The sequence below is a fragment of the Elephas maximus genome, chromosome 7 (genome assembly GCF_024166365.1).
Source record: "Elephas maximus indicus isolate mEleMax1 chromosome 7, mEleMax1 primary haplotype, whole genome shotgun sequence".
Taxonomy (NCBI): Eukaryota; Metazoa; Chordata; class Mammalia; order Proboscidea; family Elephantidae; genus Elephas; species Elephas maximus.
In genome coordinates, this window is record NC_064825.1 from 17,935,452 (window position 1) to 17,955,997 (window position 20,546).

At 40.1% G+C, this 20,546-nt stretch overlaps 1 protein-coding gene across 1 annotated transcript; it reads left to right on the plus strand.

Moving 5' to 3' along the window:
- Positions 1 to 1,768: 1,768 nt before the first annotated feature.
- Positions 1,769 to 15,536, plus strand: MMP8 (matrix metallopeptidase 8). Its single transcript, XM_049890897.1, has 10 exons — positions 1,769 to 1,964; positions 4,420 to 4,664; positions 5,720 to 5,868; positions 5,956 to 6,081; positions 8,757 to 8,918; positions 11,813 to 11,930; positions 12,918 to 13,051; positions 14,020 to 14,173; positions 15,036 to 15,139; positions 15,296 to 15,536. Exons 1-10 carry the CDS (start codon positions 1,854 to 1,856, stop codon positions 15,406 to 15,408), a joined length of 1,416 nt encoding a protein of 471 aa, XP_049746854.1. The 5' UTR covers positions 1,769 to 1,853; the 3' UTR covers positions 15,409 to 15,536.
- The last annotated feature ends 5,010 nt before the right edge of the window (positions 15,537 to 20,546 follow it).

Consider the following 20,546-nt stretch of genomic DNA (forward strand, 5'->3'; position numbering starts at 1 on the left):
GTAGTGTCTGGGATCTTAAAAGCTTGTGAGTGGCCATCTAAGATATTCCACTGGTCTCATCCATTGGGAGCAAGGGAGAATGAAGAAAAACAAAGACACGAGGGAAAGATTAGTCCAAAGGACTGATGAACCACAACTCCCATGGCCTCCACCAGACTGAGTCCAGTACAACCAAATGGTGCCCAGCTACCGCCACTGACTGCTCTGACAGGGATCACAATAGAGGGTCCCAGACAGAGCTGGAGAAAAATGTAGAACAAAATTCTAACTGTCAAAAAAAAGACCAGACTCACTGGCCTGACAGAAACCCTGAGAGTATGGCCCTCGGACACCCTTTTAGCTCAGTAACGAAGTCACTCCTGAGGTTCACTCTTCAGCCAAAGATTAGACCACCCCATAAAACAAAACAAGGCTAAAGGGGCACACCAGCCCAGGGGCAAGGACTAGAAGGCAGGAAGGGACAGGAAAGCTGGTAATAGGGAACCCCAGGTCAAGAAAGGAGAGGGTTGACATGCTGTGGGGTTGGCAACCAATATCACAAAACAATATGTGTACTAAATGTCTAATGAGAAGCTAGTTTGTTCTGTAAACCTTCATCTAAAGTGCAATAATAAAAGAAGAATAATAATAATAAAAAGAATACCTTTGCAGAGTATATGTACATATATGTGCAGGAAGCCTGTGTATGGTAACGTAAGCTACCAGAAGAAGTGGGTCCAGAGGACAAGATTTGAAAAGCATGTCCAAGGGCTCCTGACAATACAGTCCCCTGTGTAGTCACATTGTCAGAAAATCCTCTCTGTGTCTTATTCCTTCGGGAATCTATCAGACAGTTCATTCTCCCTCTCCCCTATCTCCTGCTTCATGAACATAAACCAAGGCATCCCTGTTAGCACAGGCCTTGAGCTTCTGCTCCATTATAGGCCTGCTAGGGCCCAAAGGGGAGAGAAGGCAGAACCCACGTAGCAGCTCCCAGCTCAGTCTCTCTAAACACACCACCTGGGGATTGAATCTCAGCTCCTCACAAACTAAGCATGTGATTTGGACAAGTCATCTAACCTCTCTGGACCTGATTTCATCTGTAAAATTAGTCAACAGTAACATCTGCCTCCCAGGGCTAGGTGAGGATGGAATACATGTACGTACAACACGTCGGTCTGGTGTGTAATAAGTAATCACCAAATGTTTGTTATCATCATCAGTTATTCCTCTTTTTGTCTTTCCTGTGAAACATCTGACTTACAGATTGGTGTTTCTCTAATACATTCAGACCAAAACCACATCCTCCAGAAGCTAGTCCCAGACCCCAATATGAAACCCACTTTGTGACAACCCGCCCAGCCACAAAATTTGCTCAATTAAAGCAAGGGTAGGCAAGTACAAGGATTCTCCAGTTGGGCTCCTTAGTTCCAAGAAACCTACCACTGACCTAACAACATTCCCTTGCATAAATTAACAGAGCCTCAGAGTCTTAACATAGCCAGAAAACTGCTGTTTGCCCATGCAACTTCCTATTGGGCATGCCTTTTCTTTGGCCAGATGATTTTGCCAAATATCTAACTAAAAATCCCAAAAGCAAAGTGTAGCAATTTTTTTTTTTTTCCTTGCTGAAAGTCTCCTCCATTTTGGGGTACTAAATCACATCATAAAATTGCAAAATCGTTAGGATGTAAATGACCTATGTTGCTTCATATTCCTGATGAAGCAATTGTTTAAGATGTGGCTTTAAAAGGGACCAAAAAGAGCAGCAAGTGACACATGATGCTGTGAGCTTCCAGGTAGACAACAGCCAAGGGCCATACCCAGAGGAGCGGACAAGAAGGCCAGGAGAGGTAGTGTTTGAAGAAAAGGCCATGTTAAGTCTGAAAATGCTTCCGCTGCTGCTCTTAGTCCACATGGAGCTCTCCAAAGCCCTCCCTGTACCTGCTGAACCCCCCGAAGAGAGAAATAGAAAAATTGTTCAGGTAAATGAACTATCACCTATCCCCTGGGGTGAGTGGTTGATTTGACAATTATTGGGAAATGGGGTGGGTTGTTTTCTCTTCTTAGTTAAAACAGCCTGAAAGAAATTATCTGGGTGATTTCCTTGAGGCTTAACAGCTTGGCTCAATGATTTGGAGGATTCCAGTCTGGCAAGGACTGGGCCCTCTAAAAGTCAAGGCATGAACATATGCTGGCTCTTCAAAGCCTGGGAAAATACTGCTGCCAAGCTGCCTCCAGCTGGAGAACCTCTTTAGAAGGAATGGCTTTAATTATAAAACTAAATGATTTTCTCTCTTTCTTAGTTACCATAAAAAAAAAAAAAAAAAAATTTTTTTTTTTTTTTTTTTAGTTACCTAAGGTTTTCCCTTAGTTATATCTGTAATATGGTTACTACCTGCCTGGTGCTTCCTATAGAAACTTCCTTTTGCAGCCAAAAATCCCAGCTGTAGAAGAGAGCCTGAGGTGCGAGATGAGAACAAAGCAGGAATCAGTTCATTCATTGTGATCTACCAAGCACCGGATTTGCAGGACTGTTTATCAACTCTCAGAAGCCCTACGAAAGCAGAGCCAAAAGCTTTTTTCTATTGTTTCACAGTATGAAAGCCAGGCCAAATTTTAAGGAACACAAGAGATCACGGTTACATGTTTGCATATGCAATTTTCTTAGCAATCCACTTTTAGAAAGGCATTTTTCTTGTTGTTGATGTTTTGATATCTCTTCCAATGACAACAGAAAACCTCTGGGCAAATAGCTAGATTCATTGAGCTAATTCATCGAGTGCTTACAAGGCCACCTGCTAAGTATCGCACAAGCATTATCTTATTTAATCTTCACAACAACCCTGGGAGGTGGGGATTATTATTTTTACTTTAGAGACAAGGAATGTGATTGACATGTCCAAGGTCTCATGGTTTATTAGTGGCAGAGCCAAGATTTGAATCCAAACCTGTCTGATTGCAAGCCTGTGTTCTGTCTTCTGTCATCTACAGAAGACCAGGTGTTCACAGGCTACAGAAGTGAGATAAAGAAGTCATATAATTGCTTTGTTAACCTCCTTCAGAACCCTTAGTTCCAAATGAAATAGAGGCTCCTTATGAAGAGTTGCCTTGGTGGATAAAATGTTACATCAGTGATGCTGCTGTTACCTAAAAACATATTTGAAGTTCTTCTTTCGAAATTGTAAATTCTCGTTTGAGGTGCAGCATGGTGAGTAGGGACCTGAATTGTAATCTTGGCAAGTTCCTTACCTCCCTGAGCCTCCATTTCTTCCTGAAGATGATTAAATCTATTCTATAGTAGTGTTTGACATCCCTCAGTGGTCCAAATGGTTAACCCATTTGGCTGCTAACTGAAAGGTTAGAGGTTTGAGTCCAACCAGAGGCACCTCAGAAGAAAGGTCTGGCAATCTACTTCTGAACGATCACAGCCATTGAAAAACCCTATGGAGTACAGTTCTACTCTGATACACACGGGTTTGCCATGAGTCAGAATTACTCGGTAGCAACTGGTTTGTTAGGTTTTTTTTTTTTTTTTGGTTATACTAGTGTTTGGAGATTATAAGAGATAATCTGCATGATACAACTAATACCTCAAGAGAAGTCACTAAATGCAGCTTCTAATTCTTCCTTCTATAAAAATAAAGCAATTTCATTACAGGCAGCTCCTGGGTTATGAATGTCAGACTGAGGTACAACCTGTAGTCATGAACACCCCATAAAGCATATTATTAAAAAAATCCAAGGTTCGTAATAACAAACAGGTGCTACTTTGTGACATACATCAAAATATTATTATTGTTACTACATTATTATGTTAAAGATTTTTTAGTGTATCTGGAAGTGTTTCTTTAATTTTTTAATGCACAGAAAGCTACACTATATACTAGGACAAGCATTTGACTAAATGACATTAGATATGAACCGTACCTAACTGTTCTTACTTACGTACAAATTCGACTTAAACACAGACTTAGGAAAGGAACTTGTTTCATAATCCAGGGACTGCCTATACTGTATTTTAAAAAAAAAACCAAACCTACTACTGTTGAGTCGATTCTAACTCATAGCAACCCTACAGGACAGAGTAGAACTGCCCCGTAGAGTTTCCAGTGAGTGCCTGGTGGATTTGAACTGCCAACCTTTTGGTTAGCAGCAGTAGCACTTAACCACTATGCTACCTTTTATATGTAGCAATTGTCTCCCTAGGAAACACCTATTTTTGTGCATAAACATTTAACTAGAGTACTGAATGGAAGGGCTGTTCTTTTCAGGTAATATTCTCTCAATGTCAACCTACAAATTTGTGTTATTTCTGTGGCTTTGTCAGGTTGTAAATCATGGTTTGATCCCTGAAGCAATTTAGAAAGGAATGTAAAACACGCACAGAACTGAAGGCAATATCACAGCAAGTACTCTTATGTGTTTGTCTTTGTCCAGAATTACCTAGAAAAGTTCTACCGATTGCCCATGTCTCAATTTGAGTCTGAAAGGAATAACAGCACTGGCGTGATTGTCAAAAAGCTTAAAGAAATGCAGCGGTTCTTTGGGTTGAATGAGACAGGGAAACCAGATGCTGAAACCCTGGAGATAATGAAAAAGCCTCGCTGTGGAGTGCCTGATATTGGTGGTTTTATGTTAACCCCAGGAAACCCCAAGTGGAACCACATGAACGTGACCTACAGGTGATATTTCTTGAGTTTCAGAATTCATTCATTCAGCCAGTATTTATTGAGCTCTTAGGCTGTGCTACACACTGATTTAGGACTTGGGATATACTGGGGACAAACAGACAAACATCCCTGCCATTGTGGAGTTTAGATACCCGTGAATGAGCATGAGAAGGAAAGGGTAGGGATTCCATGGATTCTTTTCACTCCAAAGCCTGCCATTTTTGTCTTCCTTCACCAACAATCTAAAGAGGACCATGGTGAGGTAAGGCTGTCTCTCTAAGCACTCACTTCAGGACCCCAAAAAGATTTGTTACTGGAAATTCTCTAGATCAGGGTTATTGATATACGCTGTAAAAAATAAAACAGCCTGTGATGGTTAATTTTATGTGTCAGCTTGACTACGCTTTAGTTCCCAGTTGTTTAGCCAAACAGTAGTCTAGATGCTGTCCTGGAGTAGTTACATGTGGTTAAATAAGTTGAGTAGAGCAGATTACCTTCCATAGTGTAACTTAATACAATGTAATTACTTTACATCTATTGTAGTATAATTACTTTCCGTAATGTAACCTAATGTAATGTTGTCGATCAATCAGTTGAAAAGGGAGTTTACCTAAATGTGTTCTGCCTCCATACTATACATCGATATTTTGGGAGAACTCTCATTTTACTCTTCATTCTGCACTCTATCTGCCACCTGACCTATGGACATTCCAATATATTTTTTAATACTATTATTTTCCAGGTAGTGAACTAAATGCTTTACGTGTATTTAATCCATATAGCACCCTATGAGAGGGCTACTATTTTATTATCTTCTTTTTATGAACACGGAAACTAAGGTTTAAAGACATAAAGTAACTTTTCCAAAATCCTGAAGTTAATAAGGGTCAAAATCCAGATATGAACTGATGTTTGTCCTCAACCCAGAATCCTCATCCCCTACTTAAATCCTCCACAGTGGTAGCACATCACATATGCAACTCACTCCAAGATAGAGCAACTCAATCTGTTGATAGCCTTTTCTTCTAGACATTAATGAACTCTTCACTCATCTTCTCACTTTGAAGGATTAACAGTTATCCCTCATGTTGGACAAAGGCTGAGGTGGAAACTGCTTTTAGGAAAGCCTTTGCACTCTGGAGTCGTGCATCACGCCTGAGCTTCACCAACATCTCAGAGGGAAAAGCAGACATCGAGATTGGTTTCTTCGAAAAAGGTAGTCTCAAAGCAATAATCCTCAATTTTGCTTTCTGTTGCTAACTTGAGACTCAGCAAGGATTTAATATGAATTGTTTCATTTCAGAGCATGGTGACAATTCTCCATTTGATGGACCCAATGGAATCCTTGCTCATGCCTTTCAACCAGGCCAAGATATTGGAGGAGATGTTCATTTTGATGCAGAAGAAACATGGACCAACAGCTTTGAAAGTAAGGTAACCAAGGTTATGTCTACAGGTAGTCTTTGAATGAACATTTTCCACATTAGAATCAATGTCCACATCCAAGTTACTGTAACATTTCAAATTCACTCAAACTCATCATTTAAAATTTTTGCTGCCTTAGAATATTAAGTTTACTTGGGTTAAAAAATCTTGAGGCTACTTACTGACCTTATTTTCTAGGGCAGGGATCAGAAAGCTACAGACCAAGGTCAAATCCCATCCGGCCCCCTGTGTTCATGGTTAAGGTTTTATTGGAACAGGTCCACACTCATTTATTTATGTATTGTCTATGGCTGCTTTCAGTATACAATGGCAGAGCTGTATAGTTGTGACAGACTACATGGCCCACAAAACCTAAAATATTTCTATCTGTCCCTTTACAGAAAAAGTTTGCTGACTTCCACTTTAAAGTATATCTTTCTTTTAATATTTTGAAATTTAATGCTGTTTAGCAAAGGCCCATATTTTTTGAAATCTAGAAATAACTGGGTTCCTTTAAAAAAAAAAAAATGGCCCTATTTAGAAAAGAGCAGTCACCTTCTTTCTCATCTAGTTGATGCAATTTCACAAAGCTCTTTTTCAATGTCATGTTCCCATATAGCAAACCACTCCTTCCAGGAGAAGGCTCATAATAAGAAGGGCTGGGCACCTGCAGGGAAGAAAAGAAGCTAAGAACACATATATCTCTACCAAATGGCACTTTACAAGGCCACGGGACAATAATAAAACACAGAGCACCTTTTAGATAACAATAAAGAGATACCTATTTTCTTTGTTTGGTCACCTGTTCCTCTTGCCATTTTCTCAACATATATGTTGTGTCCATTACACCTACATCCCTGCACTAGGAGCTGTGTGTACCCAAAGACACATAGTAACTCTCCACTGCTTTGTATTCCTATTGCTCTCCCCACTAGTTTAGATGGTCAGTGTACCTTGCCTGAACTAAATGACCCAGGTTTCTAATTGGACTCTCCACCTCCAACACCTGCTCCCTCTAATTTTTCCTAGGTGCAGCAAGGTTTATTGTTAAAAAGTCCATCTTGGAACACATTACTCTCCTCCTTAAAACTTTTAGTGTTTGCATATTCTGTACCAAATAAGATCTAAACATCTTCATTTGATACTGAAGACTCTTGGTGAATTTGTGCCCTAGATTTTCTGGTTTGTCTTCATATTCCATCTGCACCAGCCAATATTGCCCCATTCCCTGTCCCTAGATCACATCTTGTGCTTTCCAACTTCCCTAAGTTTGTTCACATTGTTTCCTTCTCCAGAAATGTCCTTCCCCATACACCAAGACCCACCTTTCAAACTCTCTCTCATCTTTCCATACCATGTCAAAGACCCCCTCCTGTCTTGCCTTTCAGCTGGGAACGAGTCCTTTCTCCACAGACTCATAACAGCCCTTTTCTTCTACGTCTCTAACTGCTCTTCCATCATTATTCTGTGCATTCAAGTTGCTTGTACACATATCTCCCCTCTAGATCATGCGATCCCAGAGAACCATGACAAATCTCCCACAGCTGGTTGCACAGTAGTCTAAGCACTCAAAGATGTTTTTTGAAATGCACCCAAGAATATATAAATGGAAGGATGTGATGATCAAGACAGTAAGTCTTGGAGCATGAGTAGAATTTTACTAGTCTAATTATCTATAGGAAATTGAACATTGTGGTAACAGCATGGGTTTTGGACCTGAGTTGAACCCTAGCTCCAACTCTTAGTAGTTGTAAGGCCAAGAATAAGATACTCAAAATCCAAAGACCTCAGTTCCTTTACTGTAAAATAGTGTTATTAATATCTATTTAACACAAATGCTGTGAAGCTTAAATAATGTTGCACATGGATATTGTCTAGCATATAGTAAGCACTCTACAACTGTGACTATTATTGGTTAAGGTGAACATGTAGAAAACTATAGGGTATTGTGAGAAAGCTGGAGTGAAGGATTCTCAGGGAACCAAGGAACTCAAGCCCTCTAATATCTCTTGGAGTCAGGTGAGTGAAGCCCTGAAGGCCTGTCATGCTAGGCACTGTGCCAGAAGACATTAAAAGATGGGAAAGGGAGCTGTAAGGGATTTCTCCTTTTCCAACGGAGCATTCCTAGAGCTGGCTGGAGAGCTCAAGAACAGGGAAGAGCCAGTGCTAGGCTGTCTATGATTAGGGAGCCAATATGAGTTGGCCCTACATCCAAGGCTCCTCTGCTGCCTGGCAGACTTATTTTCTAACTACCTACTCACTGAGACTCTGCTAATGAGACTGTGGGCCTGGGAAATGGAAGAGGGATGAGAATAGGAGCACAAGAGAATAGGGTTTAGAGAGCCATGGTGAGATGTGTGATGGCCTTGAGACTGACAAATTATATGACCATCAGTTCTCCAAACATCGGGTCCAAATCCATAAAATTTGGAAACTGGAATAATTGCAGCTTTTCTTAGTTCTAAGATTTGATGAGAAGTTCATACTCACCTAATCCCAACCTTTGACTCCTAGCTTGATTCCTCCCAATCTCCATTTCTTCATGTACCTGAAGGGAAGGTGAAAAAGATGGGGTGGGGAGGGCTGTTCCTCCAGGCAGTTTTGGCTTGGAAGCTGCTTTCTTTGAAATCGTATTTCCATCACCCTTAGAGCCATTCACCACATATGCTTGCATTTCAGATTACAACTTGTTTCTTGTTGCTGCTCATGAATTTGGCCATTCTTTGGGGCTCGCTCATTCCTCTGATCCTGGTGCGTTGATGTATCCCACCTACGCTTACACGGACACCAGCTCATATTCACTCCCTGAAGATGACATCGAAGGCATCCAGGCCATCTATGGTAAAGCCACATGAAGAACACGACAGTCCTTGATAAGAGCTAGGAATAGGCCCCGACAGGCCCCTGATCTGAGCATTTCCCTTGGCACTTCTCTCAGATTCTCTCTGCTGGGAAAACTCAAACTGGCCTCTGAGAGTTACCTGTAGCTAATACAGCATGACAAAGGAGGCCTAGGGAAGGAGAAAAATGGGAAGAAATGCACAACTATTTTCCATAGTTGTCTATAGATAGTGGTGATTTTTTTTTCCCTCCTCCTTCTTGCTTCCCAAATTTTATAGCTTTTTTAAAAAGACATGGCTGGCCCTTTTGATACAGCAACTCTGTTCCTCAATACATTTCCCTCGCAAGAAATCTCACATAGACCCACAAGGGGATGTGTACAAGGCCTGCCAAGGATGTTCACTGCAGTCTTGTCCGTGGTGGTGAAAGCTGGAGGGAAGTTGAAGGTCTACCATGAGGAGAGTGTGCAGGTAAAACGCAGTAGATGTACCCCATGGAGCTCTGTGCAGTGACCAAAAGCACTGAATTTGATGTGCATATGCTAATGACGTAGATGGATCTTTAAAACATTATGCTCAGTGAAAAAGAAACAGAAGGATACATATTATAAACCAAAAAAACCTGTTGCTGTCCAGTTGATTTGTCCTCATAGCGACCCTATAGGGCAGAGTAGAACTGTACCCGTAGGGTTTCTGAGGAGCGCCTGGTGGATTCGAACTGCTGACCTTTTGGTTAGCAGCTGTAGTGCTTAACCACTATACCACCAGGGTTTCCACATATTATGGAATGTGTAAATTATGTAATATAAAAAAAAATTAGAAATGTATACAGACAAAACAAGGCATTTTCAAGAATACACACTAACAAAACGATATATATTGAATGTATTAAAATTGTTTCTTATGGGGACTGGAGGGGAATGGAAGTAGAGTATGGGGAGGAAAAGGAGCTTTTTTGAAAAAGGCATGACTGATACTTCTCAGGGAGGAGTATACGGGCTTTTTGCTTTGTCATAAGTACGGCCTGAGTAAAACCATTGCATTTCTTCTCCCTCTTTTCCTCTTGCCCCCTACTAGTTGTAAGGAAGAACAGGAAACCCAGGTTTTTGTTATTTGTTTAGGTGCCATTGAATAAATTTTTGACTCAGAACAACCCCATGTGGCAGAGTAGAATGGCCCCATAGGGTTTCTAGGCTGTAATCTTTACAGGTTTTTCTCCCATGGGTGGGTTCTAACTGTGAACCTCTCAGTTTAGTGCTCCATTAAGCAGTGTGGTATGGAGTGGAGTGGAGTGGAATTGCGGAAAGCACTCTCCCCTCTCTGGTGGGACAGCACTAGAAAACCAAGCCTGCCAGGGTACCAGAACCATGGAATTTCTTTCATGACAATAAGAGCTGCTCAAATGAGAAGCCCTACTCTAATTGCCCCTACTCCTCTACTCCTTTCTCCATCCCTCCCCCCACATTTTCTTTTGCTCACCAATGTTTTAAATTCTCTTGACTAGTAGCACAGCCTTTAATTTTACAATGAGAAAATGGGTTAAAACAAAAATATTTATATCTACAGTGAGAAAATAGGATAAAACAAAAATATTTATTAAAAAAATGTTGTTAAGTCTCAATTTAGATTTACACTGTGGCTTAAAAGACTGATAACCTGATCTTTCCTTGTAGTAGGTTTTGAGGAGGAAGGAGTAAGTGGTTGTTTTTGTTCTGTTAAGTGCCATCAAGTTGGCTCTGACTCATAGCAACCCTATGTACAACAGAACAAAACACTGCTTGGTCCTGCGCCATCCTCATGATCCTTGTTATGTTCGAGCCCATTGTTTCAGCCACTGTGTTAATCCATCTCTTTGAGCGTCTTCCTCTTTTTTGCAGACCCCCTATTTTACCAGGCATGATGTCCTTCTCTAGGGACTGATTCTTCCTGATAACATATGTGAGACAAAGTCTCACTATTCTTCCTTCTAAGGAGCACTCTGGCTGTACTTCTTCCAAGACAGATTTGTTAGTTCTTTTGGCAGTACATGGTATATTCAATGTTCTTCACCAACACCATGTTTCAAAGGCATCAATTCTTATTCGGTCTTTCTTATTCATTGCCTAGCTTTCGCATGCATATGAGGCGATTGAAAACATCATGGCTTGGGCAGTGGGTCTTAGTCCTCAAAGTGACATCTTGGTTTTTCAACACTTTAAAGAGGTCTTTTGCAGCAGATTTGCCCAATGCAATGCATCCTTTGATTTCTTGACTGCTGTTTCCATGGGTGTTGATTGTGGACCCCAGTAAAATCAAATCCTTGACAACTTCAATCTTTTTTCCATTTATCGTGATGTTGCTTATTTGTCCGGTTGTGAAGATTTTTGTTTTCTTTATGTTGATGTGCAATCCATATTGAAGGCAGTAGTCTTTGATCCTTTTCTGGTCACTCGGTATCCACTTATTAACAACCTGTGATATGCAAATGACACAACCTTGCTTACTGAAAGTCCTTTTCAAAGTCCTTTTCACTTTCAGTAAGCAAGGTTGTGTCATTTGCATATCACAGGTTGTTAATAAGTGGATACCGAGTGACCAAAAAAGGGGAAAGAGGCACCTGGAAGGGGGAGAAGCAAAGAAGTAGAATTTAAAAAAAAAAAAAGGTGGGTTAGAATTCAAATTTCTTTGCTTCAAACTAAATCTGGAGCTGGCTCTAAAGACCATCATTCCTCTTAATTTAAAAAAAAAAAAAAACTTTAAGAGGGCCAAATCTACAGTTATTTTAAAGCCTTTTGGGATAGTCTGGCAGCATTCCTCTTCACGTGAAAACCCTTCATCTTTCTGAAAAGTTTCTGAAGTATCCTAATAGTCACACTGAACTTTACTTATAAAACACCATCCCCTGTTTTTTAACAGGACCTTCGAGTGACCCTATCCAACCCACTGGACCAAGCACCCCCAGAGCCTGTGATCCCAGATTGGCATTTGATGCTATCACCACGCTCCGAGGAGAAATATATTTCTTTAAAGACAGGTATGAGATTGAATTATTCCTTCTTTGACTTAACTGGTGTAACTTAAAACTGGATTCTAATTAAGACACACATTTCCTAGCTTTTCCTTTGAATTCTACACATAGTCATCTCACTGAAGTTTTTTTTAGTTGTCTCTGGGTAACTGAAAACATCTGGTGGTGGTGGGGAGCTCAAACATTCACTAACATTCAGATGTTTGTGGTAATGGAAACAAGACAAGGGCTATATCTGCTTGGGAACTCCATAGCTAGGTTTACCTGAGACTAAAACATCATTCAAGTCTATCTGAAATCAGCCAAGTGAAATGGAAACTATCATCTTCCTAGCTGTGGGGCCAATTATCTAACTGACTGGATTCTTCATTTTTCCATTGCTATTTTGTGATCGTGTAATCAGGGACTGACCCCCCAGGGTAATGCAAACAGTTAGGTGCCCAGATACTAACTGAAAGGTTAGTTTGAACCCACCCAGAGGTACCTTAAAAGAAAGGCCTGGTGATCTGCTTTCAAAGAGTCATAGCCTTGAAATCCCTGTGGAACACATTTCTATTTCACAACACATGGGGTCACCAAGAGTTGAAATCAATTCCGTGGTGATTAGTTTCTTTTTTTTCTTCTGTAATCAGAGATTGAGTGTATTTGCTATTGCCTACTGTTGATGGCTATATATTCTACTATTTTCTGGGAACAATTATGAACAATATTAACAAATTAAGACTTGCCATTGTATTAGGAAGGGACAGTGCAAAGTGGAATCAAATAAGACCATTTGAACTCTGAAAACCATAAAGTGCTCATCACATGCATAATATCACTAAAAGCCCTGGCCATGTGCTGGCCGCTGTGCTAGGAACTTTGCATACATTATCATGTTATGTTCTCCCAGCAATCTTACGAAGTGTCATTACTAGCCCAAGACTTACAGAAGCTGCCCCTTTAAACTGTGTGTATGTGATTTTTTTCCCTTGTGTTTCTTTATTTCTCTAGGTTCTTCTGGAGAAGGCACCCTCAGCTACGAACAGTCGAACAATATTTTATTTCACTATTCTGGCCATCCCTGCCAAATGGAATACAGGCTGCTTACGAGGATTTTGATAGTGACCTAGTTTTCTTATTTAAAGGTAATCGCCTAAGGTTTTCAACTTACTTTTAGTTCTGCTTTAAGGGAGCGGGCAGGACTTCTTTGTGGTCCTGTCTTAGTTACCCAGTGCTGCTGTAATACAAATATCACAAGGGCAGAAATTTATTTTCTCACAGTTCAGTGATCTACAAGTCTGAGCTCAGGACATGGCTCTAGGGAGAGGCCCCTCTTTGTCTGTTTCAGCTCTTAGTAGCTGTGAGCAGTCCTCAGAGATGCATATATCCCCATCATCTGTCTTCTTCTCCCCGTGTGCGTCTCTGTGTCCATTTGCTGTTTTTATAATTCAGGAGTGGTTGGGTTTAGGACCCACACTACTCTGGTATGACCTGACTAACATAACAAAGAACACTCTATTTCCAAACAGAATCATATTTACAGGTATAGGGGTCAGGATTTCAACATATATTTTGGGGAGACACATTTCAATCTATAGCAGGCACCTTCCAGATTCAGAAGAGGTGAACTAATGAGAGAACATTTTGCTGGCCAGGTATGGTCAGGAGACCTGGGTTGGTCCCATCTCTGTCATTAAGTGCTCTGTGACCTTGAACAAGTTGTCCCCTCTGCAAACCTCAGTTTTCTCATCTACAAAATGAGAAGACTATATTAGGCCATCTTTAGTGTTCCTCCTCCTCCACCCAGCTGTAATATTTTAAGATTCCCCGAGGCTGTAATTTAATCTCTGTATAGAACTCACGTGAGATAAAACATCCAACTGTGAGGTCCTTGGATATCAAGCTAAGAAGTTTGAATTTTTTTTAAAGGAGTTGGAGAACTGCTAGGCATATTATAATACCATGGACTTAACTTTACCATCTTCATCTTTTAAAGACTGTTTGTTGTATAAATGTATTTTAATATCCGTGCTGTAGTTATATAAGAAATGGTGTGTATCAGTTTGTAAAAATGAAAGAACTTCATCTAACATATAACCTGAATCATTGGCAGACAACCAATACTGGGCTATGAGTGGCTATGATATTCTGCGAGATTACCCGAGGGATATATCAAACTATGGCTTCCCCAGCAGTGTTCGAGCGATTGATGCAGCTGTTTTCTACAGTGGAAAAACATACTTCTTTGTAAGCGATCAATTATGGAGGTAAGGTAACCTATTTTTTTTTTCAATTAGGCATTGAAATCTGTGTTTCTTTACCCTGTCTACAAATCACTAAGAATGACAAAAATTTAGAAATCTGAAGAATTAAAAGAACTAGGTGTTTTTTGATAGGGTTTAGTCAAAAAACATTTTTTTTTCCTAATATGATTCTTAGTGCTTTTGCTTTTGAAAATTTCATTTTTATGAACTAAAATGGCTGTTCAATGGTATTGAGGATTCCATATCATGGAATAGAGCAAATTTTAATAAAACACTAGGGTGGGATGCAAAGAGAGTGTCGGGGGAGTCTCCTTTATGAATTAAATTCTAACACACTCAAACATTATGCAAATAGCCTACAGAATTTGGTGCCCAAGCTGGGCTTATTTTTATATTTATTCACACACACACACAAACACATACACATACACACACAGTTGTACCAATTGAATACAATGGCGTAGTTGCTAAGAGCTTGGCTTCCAACCAAAAGTTCATCAGTTTGAACCCACCAGCTGCTCCTTGGAAACCCTGTGGGGCAGTTCTACTCTGTCCTATAGAGTTGCTATGAGTCAGAATTGACTCTATGGCAACAGATTTGGTTTTTGGTTTTAGTAAATATAAGCTCTTAGTTTTGGGGAGAAAAATAAAATACTGCATCAGCAACTGGAGGCCTGTTTTAGTATTAATAATACCCATATCTTTTATAAATGGGTATGTACCCTTAGGTAGAGAAGTTAAACATTCTTAATTCCAAAAATTAGACATTGTGAGAAGGCACTTTGTAAAGTATTACAATTTAAAGAAAACTGTTGTCATGATACACTGTATTTGTCTTAAAACGTGCAAAATTTTTCCCCCTCAGATATGATAGCCAAAGACAATTCATGGAACCAGGTTATCCCAAAAGCATAGAAAGTAGCTTTCCAGGAATAAGAACTAGAGTTGATGCAGTTTTCCATCAGGATCGTAAGTAGAAAAAAAAATTAATAACTTTGTTTAATTTTTTTTTAATATTTGCAATTGAACGTTAAATTGAGACAGGTGAGAGTTTGTAATTGAAAATGTCTGAAACTGTATTTCTACAAGCTAATTCAACAAATTTTCTCTCTCCTTTTTTTATAGACTTCTTCCTTTTCTTCAGCGGGCCATATTATTACGCATTTGATCTTAATACTCAGAGAGTTACTAAAATTGACAGAAGCAATAAATGGCTTAACTGTAGACAAAAAGTTTAAGCAAACTCAAATTTGTCTCCATTTTCTGAAAGTTAATGGTAGGCAAATTCAATTTTCATATTCCTTACATCATATCCTGTTTATACTCTTCTCAACAATAAACAGTAATGCTGTTTACCTTCACTATATATATTGGGTCTGTCTGCAATAAAAATGTTCAGAATATTCCACCATTTGCAGAAGCTGACTCACTTCTTACACATTCTCAAGTTAGTGAATCTCATCACAGTTGAACTGCAGGAGAATAACCCCTTCTTTTTCACCTCAATATTTACTATTTCATTACTTGCTTATCTGACTTCTAAAATGTTCATGTATTCCTAAGCTTCTTTAAGCATGTGTCGTGGATTGAATGATGTCCTCCAAAAAACATATGTCAACTTGGTTGAACCATGACTCCACACTATTTTGTGGTTGTCCTCCATTTTGTGATTGTAATTTTATGTTAAGAGGATTAGGGTGGGATTGTAATACCACCCTTACTCAGGCCACCTCCCTGAATGGTAAAGGGAGTTTCCCCGGAGTGTGGTCTGCGCCACCTTTTATCTCTCAAGAGATAAAAGAAAAGGAAAGCAAGCAGAGAGTTGGGGACCTCATACCACCAAGAAAGCAGCACCGGGAGCAGAGCAGCATCCTTTGGACACGGGGTCCCTGAGCCTGAGAAGCTCCTCAACCAGGGAAGATTGAGGACAAGGACCTTCCTCCAGAGCCCACAGAGAGAAAGCCTTCCCCTGGAGCTGAGGCCCTGAATTTGGACTTGTAACCTACTAGGCTATGAAAAAATAAATTTTTCTTTGTTAAAGCCATACACTTGTGGTATTTCTGTTACAGCAGCACTAGATGACTAAGACAGCATGTCTTAAGTGTGTCTGCTAAATACCATTTAGCACCAGATTTTAGTTAGAAATAAAGATCACAAACAACATAGACAATACTCCTTGACTTTACAGAAAACGTGGTGTTATTTTCCACTCTTGGAAAGAAGTGTGGTTGGTACTTCTGTACCTAAGGAGCCCTATTGGCATAGTGTTAAGTGTTTGGCTGCTAACTGAAAGGTTGGCAGTTCAAACCCATCCAGTGGCTCTGTGGCGAAAGACCTAGTAGTGATCTGCTTCTGTAAACATTAAACCAAAGGAAAAAAAAAACGAACAAAAAAAGCCCCATTGCCATCGAGTCAATTCCTACTCACAGCAACCTTATAAAAAAAGTAAAACTGCCCCCATAGGGTTTCCAAGGCTGTAATCTTTATGGAAACAAACTGCCACATCTCTCTCCTCCAGAATGGCTGATGGGTTCAAACCACTGATCTTTTGGTTAACAGCCCAGTGCTTAATGACTGTACCACCAGGGTCTCTTTTCCATAAAGATTACAGCCTTGGAAACCCTATGGGGCAGTTCTGCTCTGTCCTATAAGGTTGCCGTGAGTTGGAATCCACTCCACCAAACACAACAACTTCTATACTTCAAATGAATCAACACAGAATGCCAAAGTTGGACCTCCATTGAGGCCAGTCAGATATTTCCCAGGGGAAGCAGCAGAGTGGAGAGGTACCACTTCCTCTCTTGCCTTCTCTCTGCTCTCTCCTTCTAGAGTCCAGGTAATGGCTAGTTGGATCTGTTGTCCCTTATTTACTTCCTGGGCGGCTCCGGAAGGCACACTTTACAAACACCAGGGATTTACTGCACAAAGAGAACGGTTCTGGGCACAAAATTAAACAAATCTCATTGAATTGAATTAAACTGCTTAAAGGTACACATTTGCTAATGAATCTTTTCTGATAAACACTTTAGATGTAGAACCAAAATGTCTAGTCCAGACATCTGAATGTCATATTTGCAGTTAGGATGCAATGCAGCTTATTACACAGAAATCTGTGGCTTGTAAAATATGTTTCTCCTAAGACATTCTGTTTTCTGTCTCCAATCAAGTCTTTAAATTCCACAGATAACTAATTTAGTATAATTTCCTCCTTATTCTGGTTCAAAAGTCATCTATTAAATAAGTTTGAAATAAATATTTTCTTTAGAAATTACTGATTTGTGATCTATTTATAATTAAAATATATATATGTTACCACATAGTTTATCTAAGTATAAACAAGAAGTAGCAAATTTCGGATATATTTTCAGCTATTTATTCCCTAGTCAGAATTATTGTGCTATTGATAATAAACTTTCAGATACTACTTAACTGTTCATGAGATATTTTATGAATACTTAATATCCTCAAAAAATTCCCTTGGATATGCCAGAACATTATTCTTAACTTACTTTATATGGTGGGTAGACAGAACCGGTATATACTATCATGTCACTTGGTCATCCATGTATTTAATTAGAACGAATTCATAACTGGCACGTTGCAGGTGCTGCAGTAGGAGGGAGATACATACACTATTCATTGCACCAGTATAACAAGGGTTAAAGGGCCTGTAAAAACAGAGTTTTCCATTTTGAACAGTAGAATCCATTTCAGGCTACTGTGTTTTCTAAATCTTCCTAAAAGCTTAGTTTTTTACAGTAATAGAAATGGGAGATTCATCTTCTCAGAACCCCCGCCCGCTGTGCAGGCTAGTTATCAGAGACTCTTGACTCAAATCTCATTTATACATTTTTGAGGTGAGAACTGAGTTCCTATTATGTCTTTAACCATATTTTACAGAGTCATAGGAAGTGGGCTGCAGCATGATGTATAATAAGGAATTTAAAAATTGTTCCTTTTTAAGTTGTCTTCTTAACAACACGCGATGTCTTCTGGCTGTAAAGTTGAAGTTTGATGTGAGTACAAGAGATGTAAGGATCTAAGCTTAGAATTAAAATAATGAGATTACTTTTAATCTTAGATTGAGTCCCTTTGAAAGCAGAGCTTAAGACATGACCTTGGGACAGTTATTTTATTCTGGATATGGTCCCAAGAAACAAGTGAGGTAGCTAACAGAGTGAGACAGAGAAGGAGGAGAAGCCAGTATAACGATGTGCTAGCAAGTCTACTGCTTATGCACACAGGGGGCTCAGTTCCACCAGGTTTTCTTGAGATGCCAACAGAACACCTTTCAATTATCCAGCCAGTGGACGGGAGGCTGGAGCATTCATCCACCAGTTCCCATCTCCCGTTGGTTGAGGCTTGTCCCTGGGGTGTTAACTCCCTTACACTTCCGACCTGGCAGGCCCCTGTGGCACCTCAATGCTCTGGGCAGACAGTGGAAAGGCATACTGCATGCATATCCTTGGGGTCGGACTTAGCCAGTCAAGGTAAGTATGAGATTATACAAACCTGTCCACAGCCACTGCAACTAAAATCAAAAGTCTGCCAAAAGGATATGACACAGAGAACCAGGACCATCTCCTACATCTTTGTGGCTGGGAGAGTAAAGAAAAAATATTTATAGATACTGACACTGGGAAAATCTGGATATGGCAGAGTCTGCTGGTGGTGCAGTGGTTAAGAGCTTGGCTGTTAACCAAAGGGTCAGCAGTTCGAATCTACCAGCCACTGCTTGAAAACCCTATGGGGCAGTTCTGCTCTGTCCTATTGGGTCACTGAGAGTCGGAATCGACTTGAGGGCAACAAGTTGTTTTTTGTTTTTGTTTTTTTTTTACAACGACCATTCTGCATTGAGACCCCACTTTCTTTCAAGGTAGCAACACTTCCAGCTAAAAGGCAATATTTTGGGCCTTCCTTCAGCTAAACGTGGCCTTGTGTTTAAGTTCTAGCCAAAACGTATAAGCGGAATGTTGCATGGGGCTTCTAGAAAGAGACTAGAAGTTTTCTTCTTCTCTGCCCTCTTCCTTCCTGCTGTCTGTAAAACAGAAACAATAGCTAGTACTTGAGAAGCCACCTTGAACCATGAGGCAATACACTCAGATAGTGTGCAGCAAGGTAGACGTTGCCTACATCCTTTATGGTGCACAGTCGTCATGCAAGCCCTGGGTTGCCAAATCTGAACTCCTTTTATGTAGGGATGAGTAAATTTTATTTAAGTATCTGTTATTTTGGGTTTGTCCTTTACATTTAACCAAAGAATATTAGGTTACTTTTTATTACAGGGAAAGGATACAGATTAAAATCAGCCAAAGGACAAGACACATAGAGCAGGGTCTGGGAGGATTCCAAATGTGGAGCTTCCATTGCCTTCTCCCTGCAGAGTCAGAATGAATTACTCTCTTGGAATTCATGCGTGACAATAGGCCTGGAGTATTGCCCACCATGAAAGCTCAGTGTTCAGAGTTTTTATTGGGACTCCATTACGTAGGCATGATTGATTGATTGCCCACATGGCTGATCTCAGCTTTTAGGTCAACCGATAGCAAGTAACTCAAAGTCCCCACCCTAAATCACAGAGTTGCTATTTCTCATGTGGCCAGACCCTACCCTAAGACTATGGAGTAAGACCAGGCTTCCCCCTCAAAAAAAAGACACTCCTATCAGATATGATATTGGTTACTTCCCAGAATCCAAGGGCAAAGGTCAGATCTCTTTTTGGACAAGGCTAAATTCTTTACTGCACACTGGGTGAAGAGATTTCCAAAACGTTTCAGAAGAAAAAAAAAAAAATTAAAATATCAAGAATCAGAATACAAGGCAACTTAATTGCAACACTAGACTCTGAAAAGTCCTCAAAGTCCCTGAAGTCAGCCCAAAATTTTAAGAAAAAATTATTTCAGCCTGAAATTCTATATCTAGTCACACTACCAATCAAAATTCAAAACATTTCTTTTTCTTGCACTGTCTGTTAGTTTCCTGGGACTGCCACGACAAAGTAGCACAAACTGAGTGCCTTGAAATGTCAGAAATTGTATTATCTCACAGTTCTGGAGGCTAGAAGTCAAAAATCAAGATGCTAGCAGGATTGATCCTTGCTCTGAGGGCTCTGAGGGAAAATGTGTTCCACACCTCTCTCCTAGTTTCTAGTGTCGGCCAGCTATCTTTGGCTTCCTTGTCACTCCAATGTCTGCTTCCCTCTTCACATGACCATTCCCTCTGTATCTCCCCTACCTTTTTAAAAGGTCATCCCCATCTCCCACTGCTACCTACACGTACATTTACTCGGGACAGGTTTCCTACCTCCCTATACTCATTTCTGCTGTAATACCTGTTTTCTATGTCTCCCTCTACTCATACACCCTCTTCCTTCTTC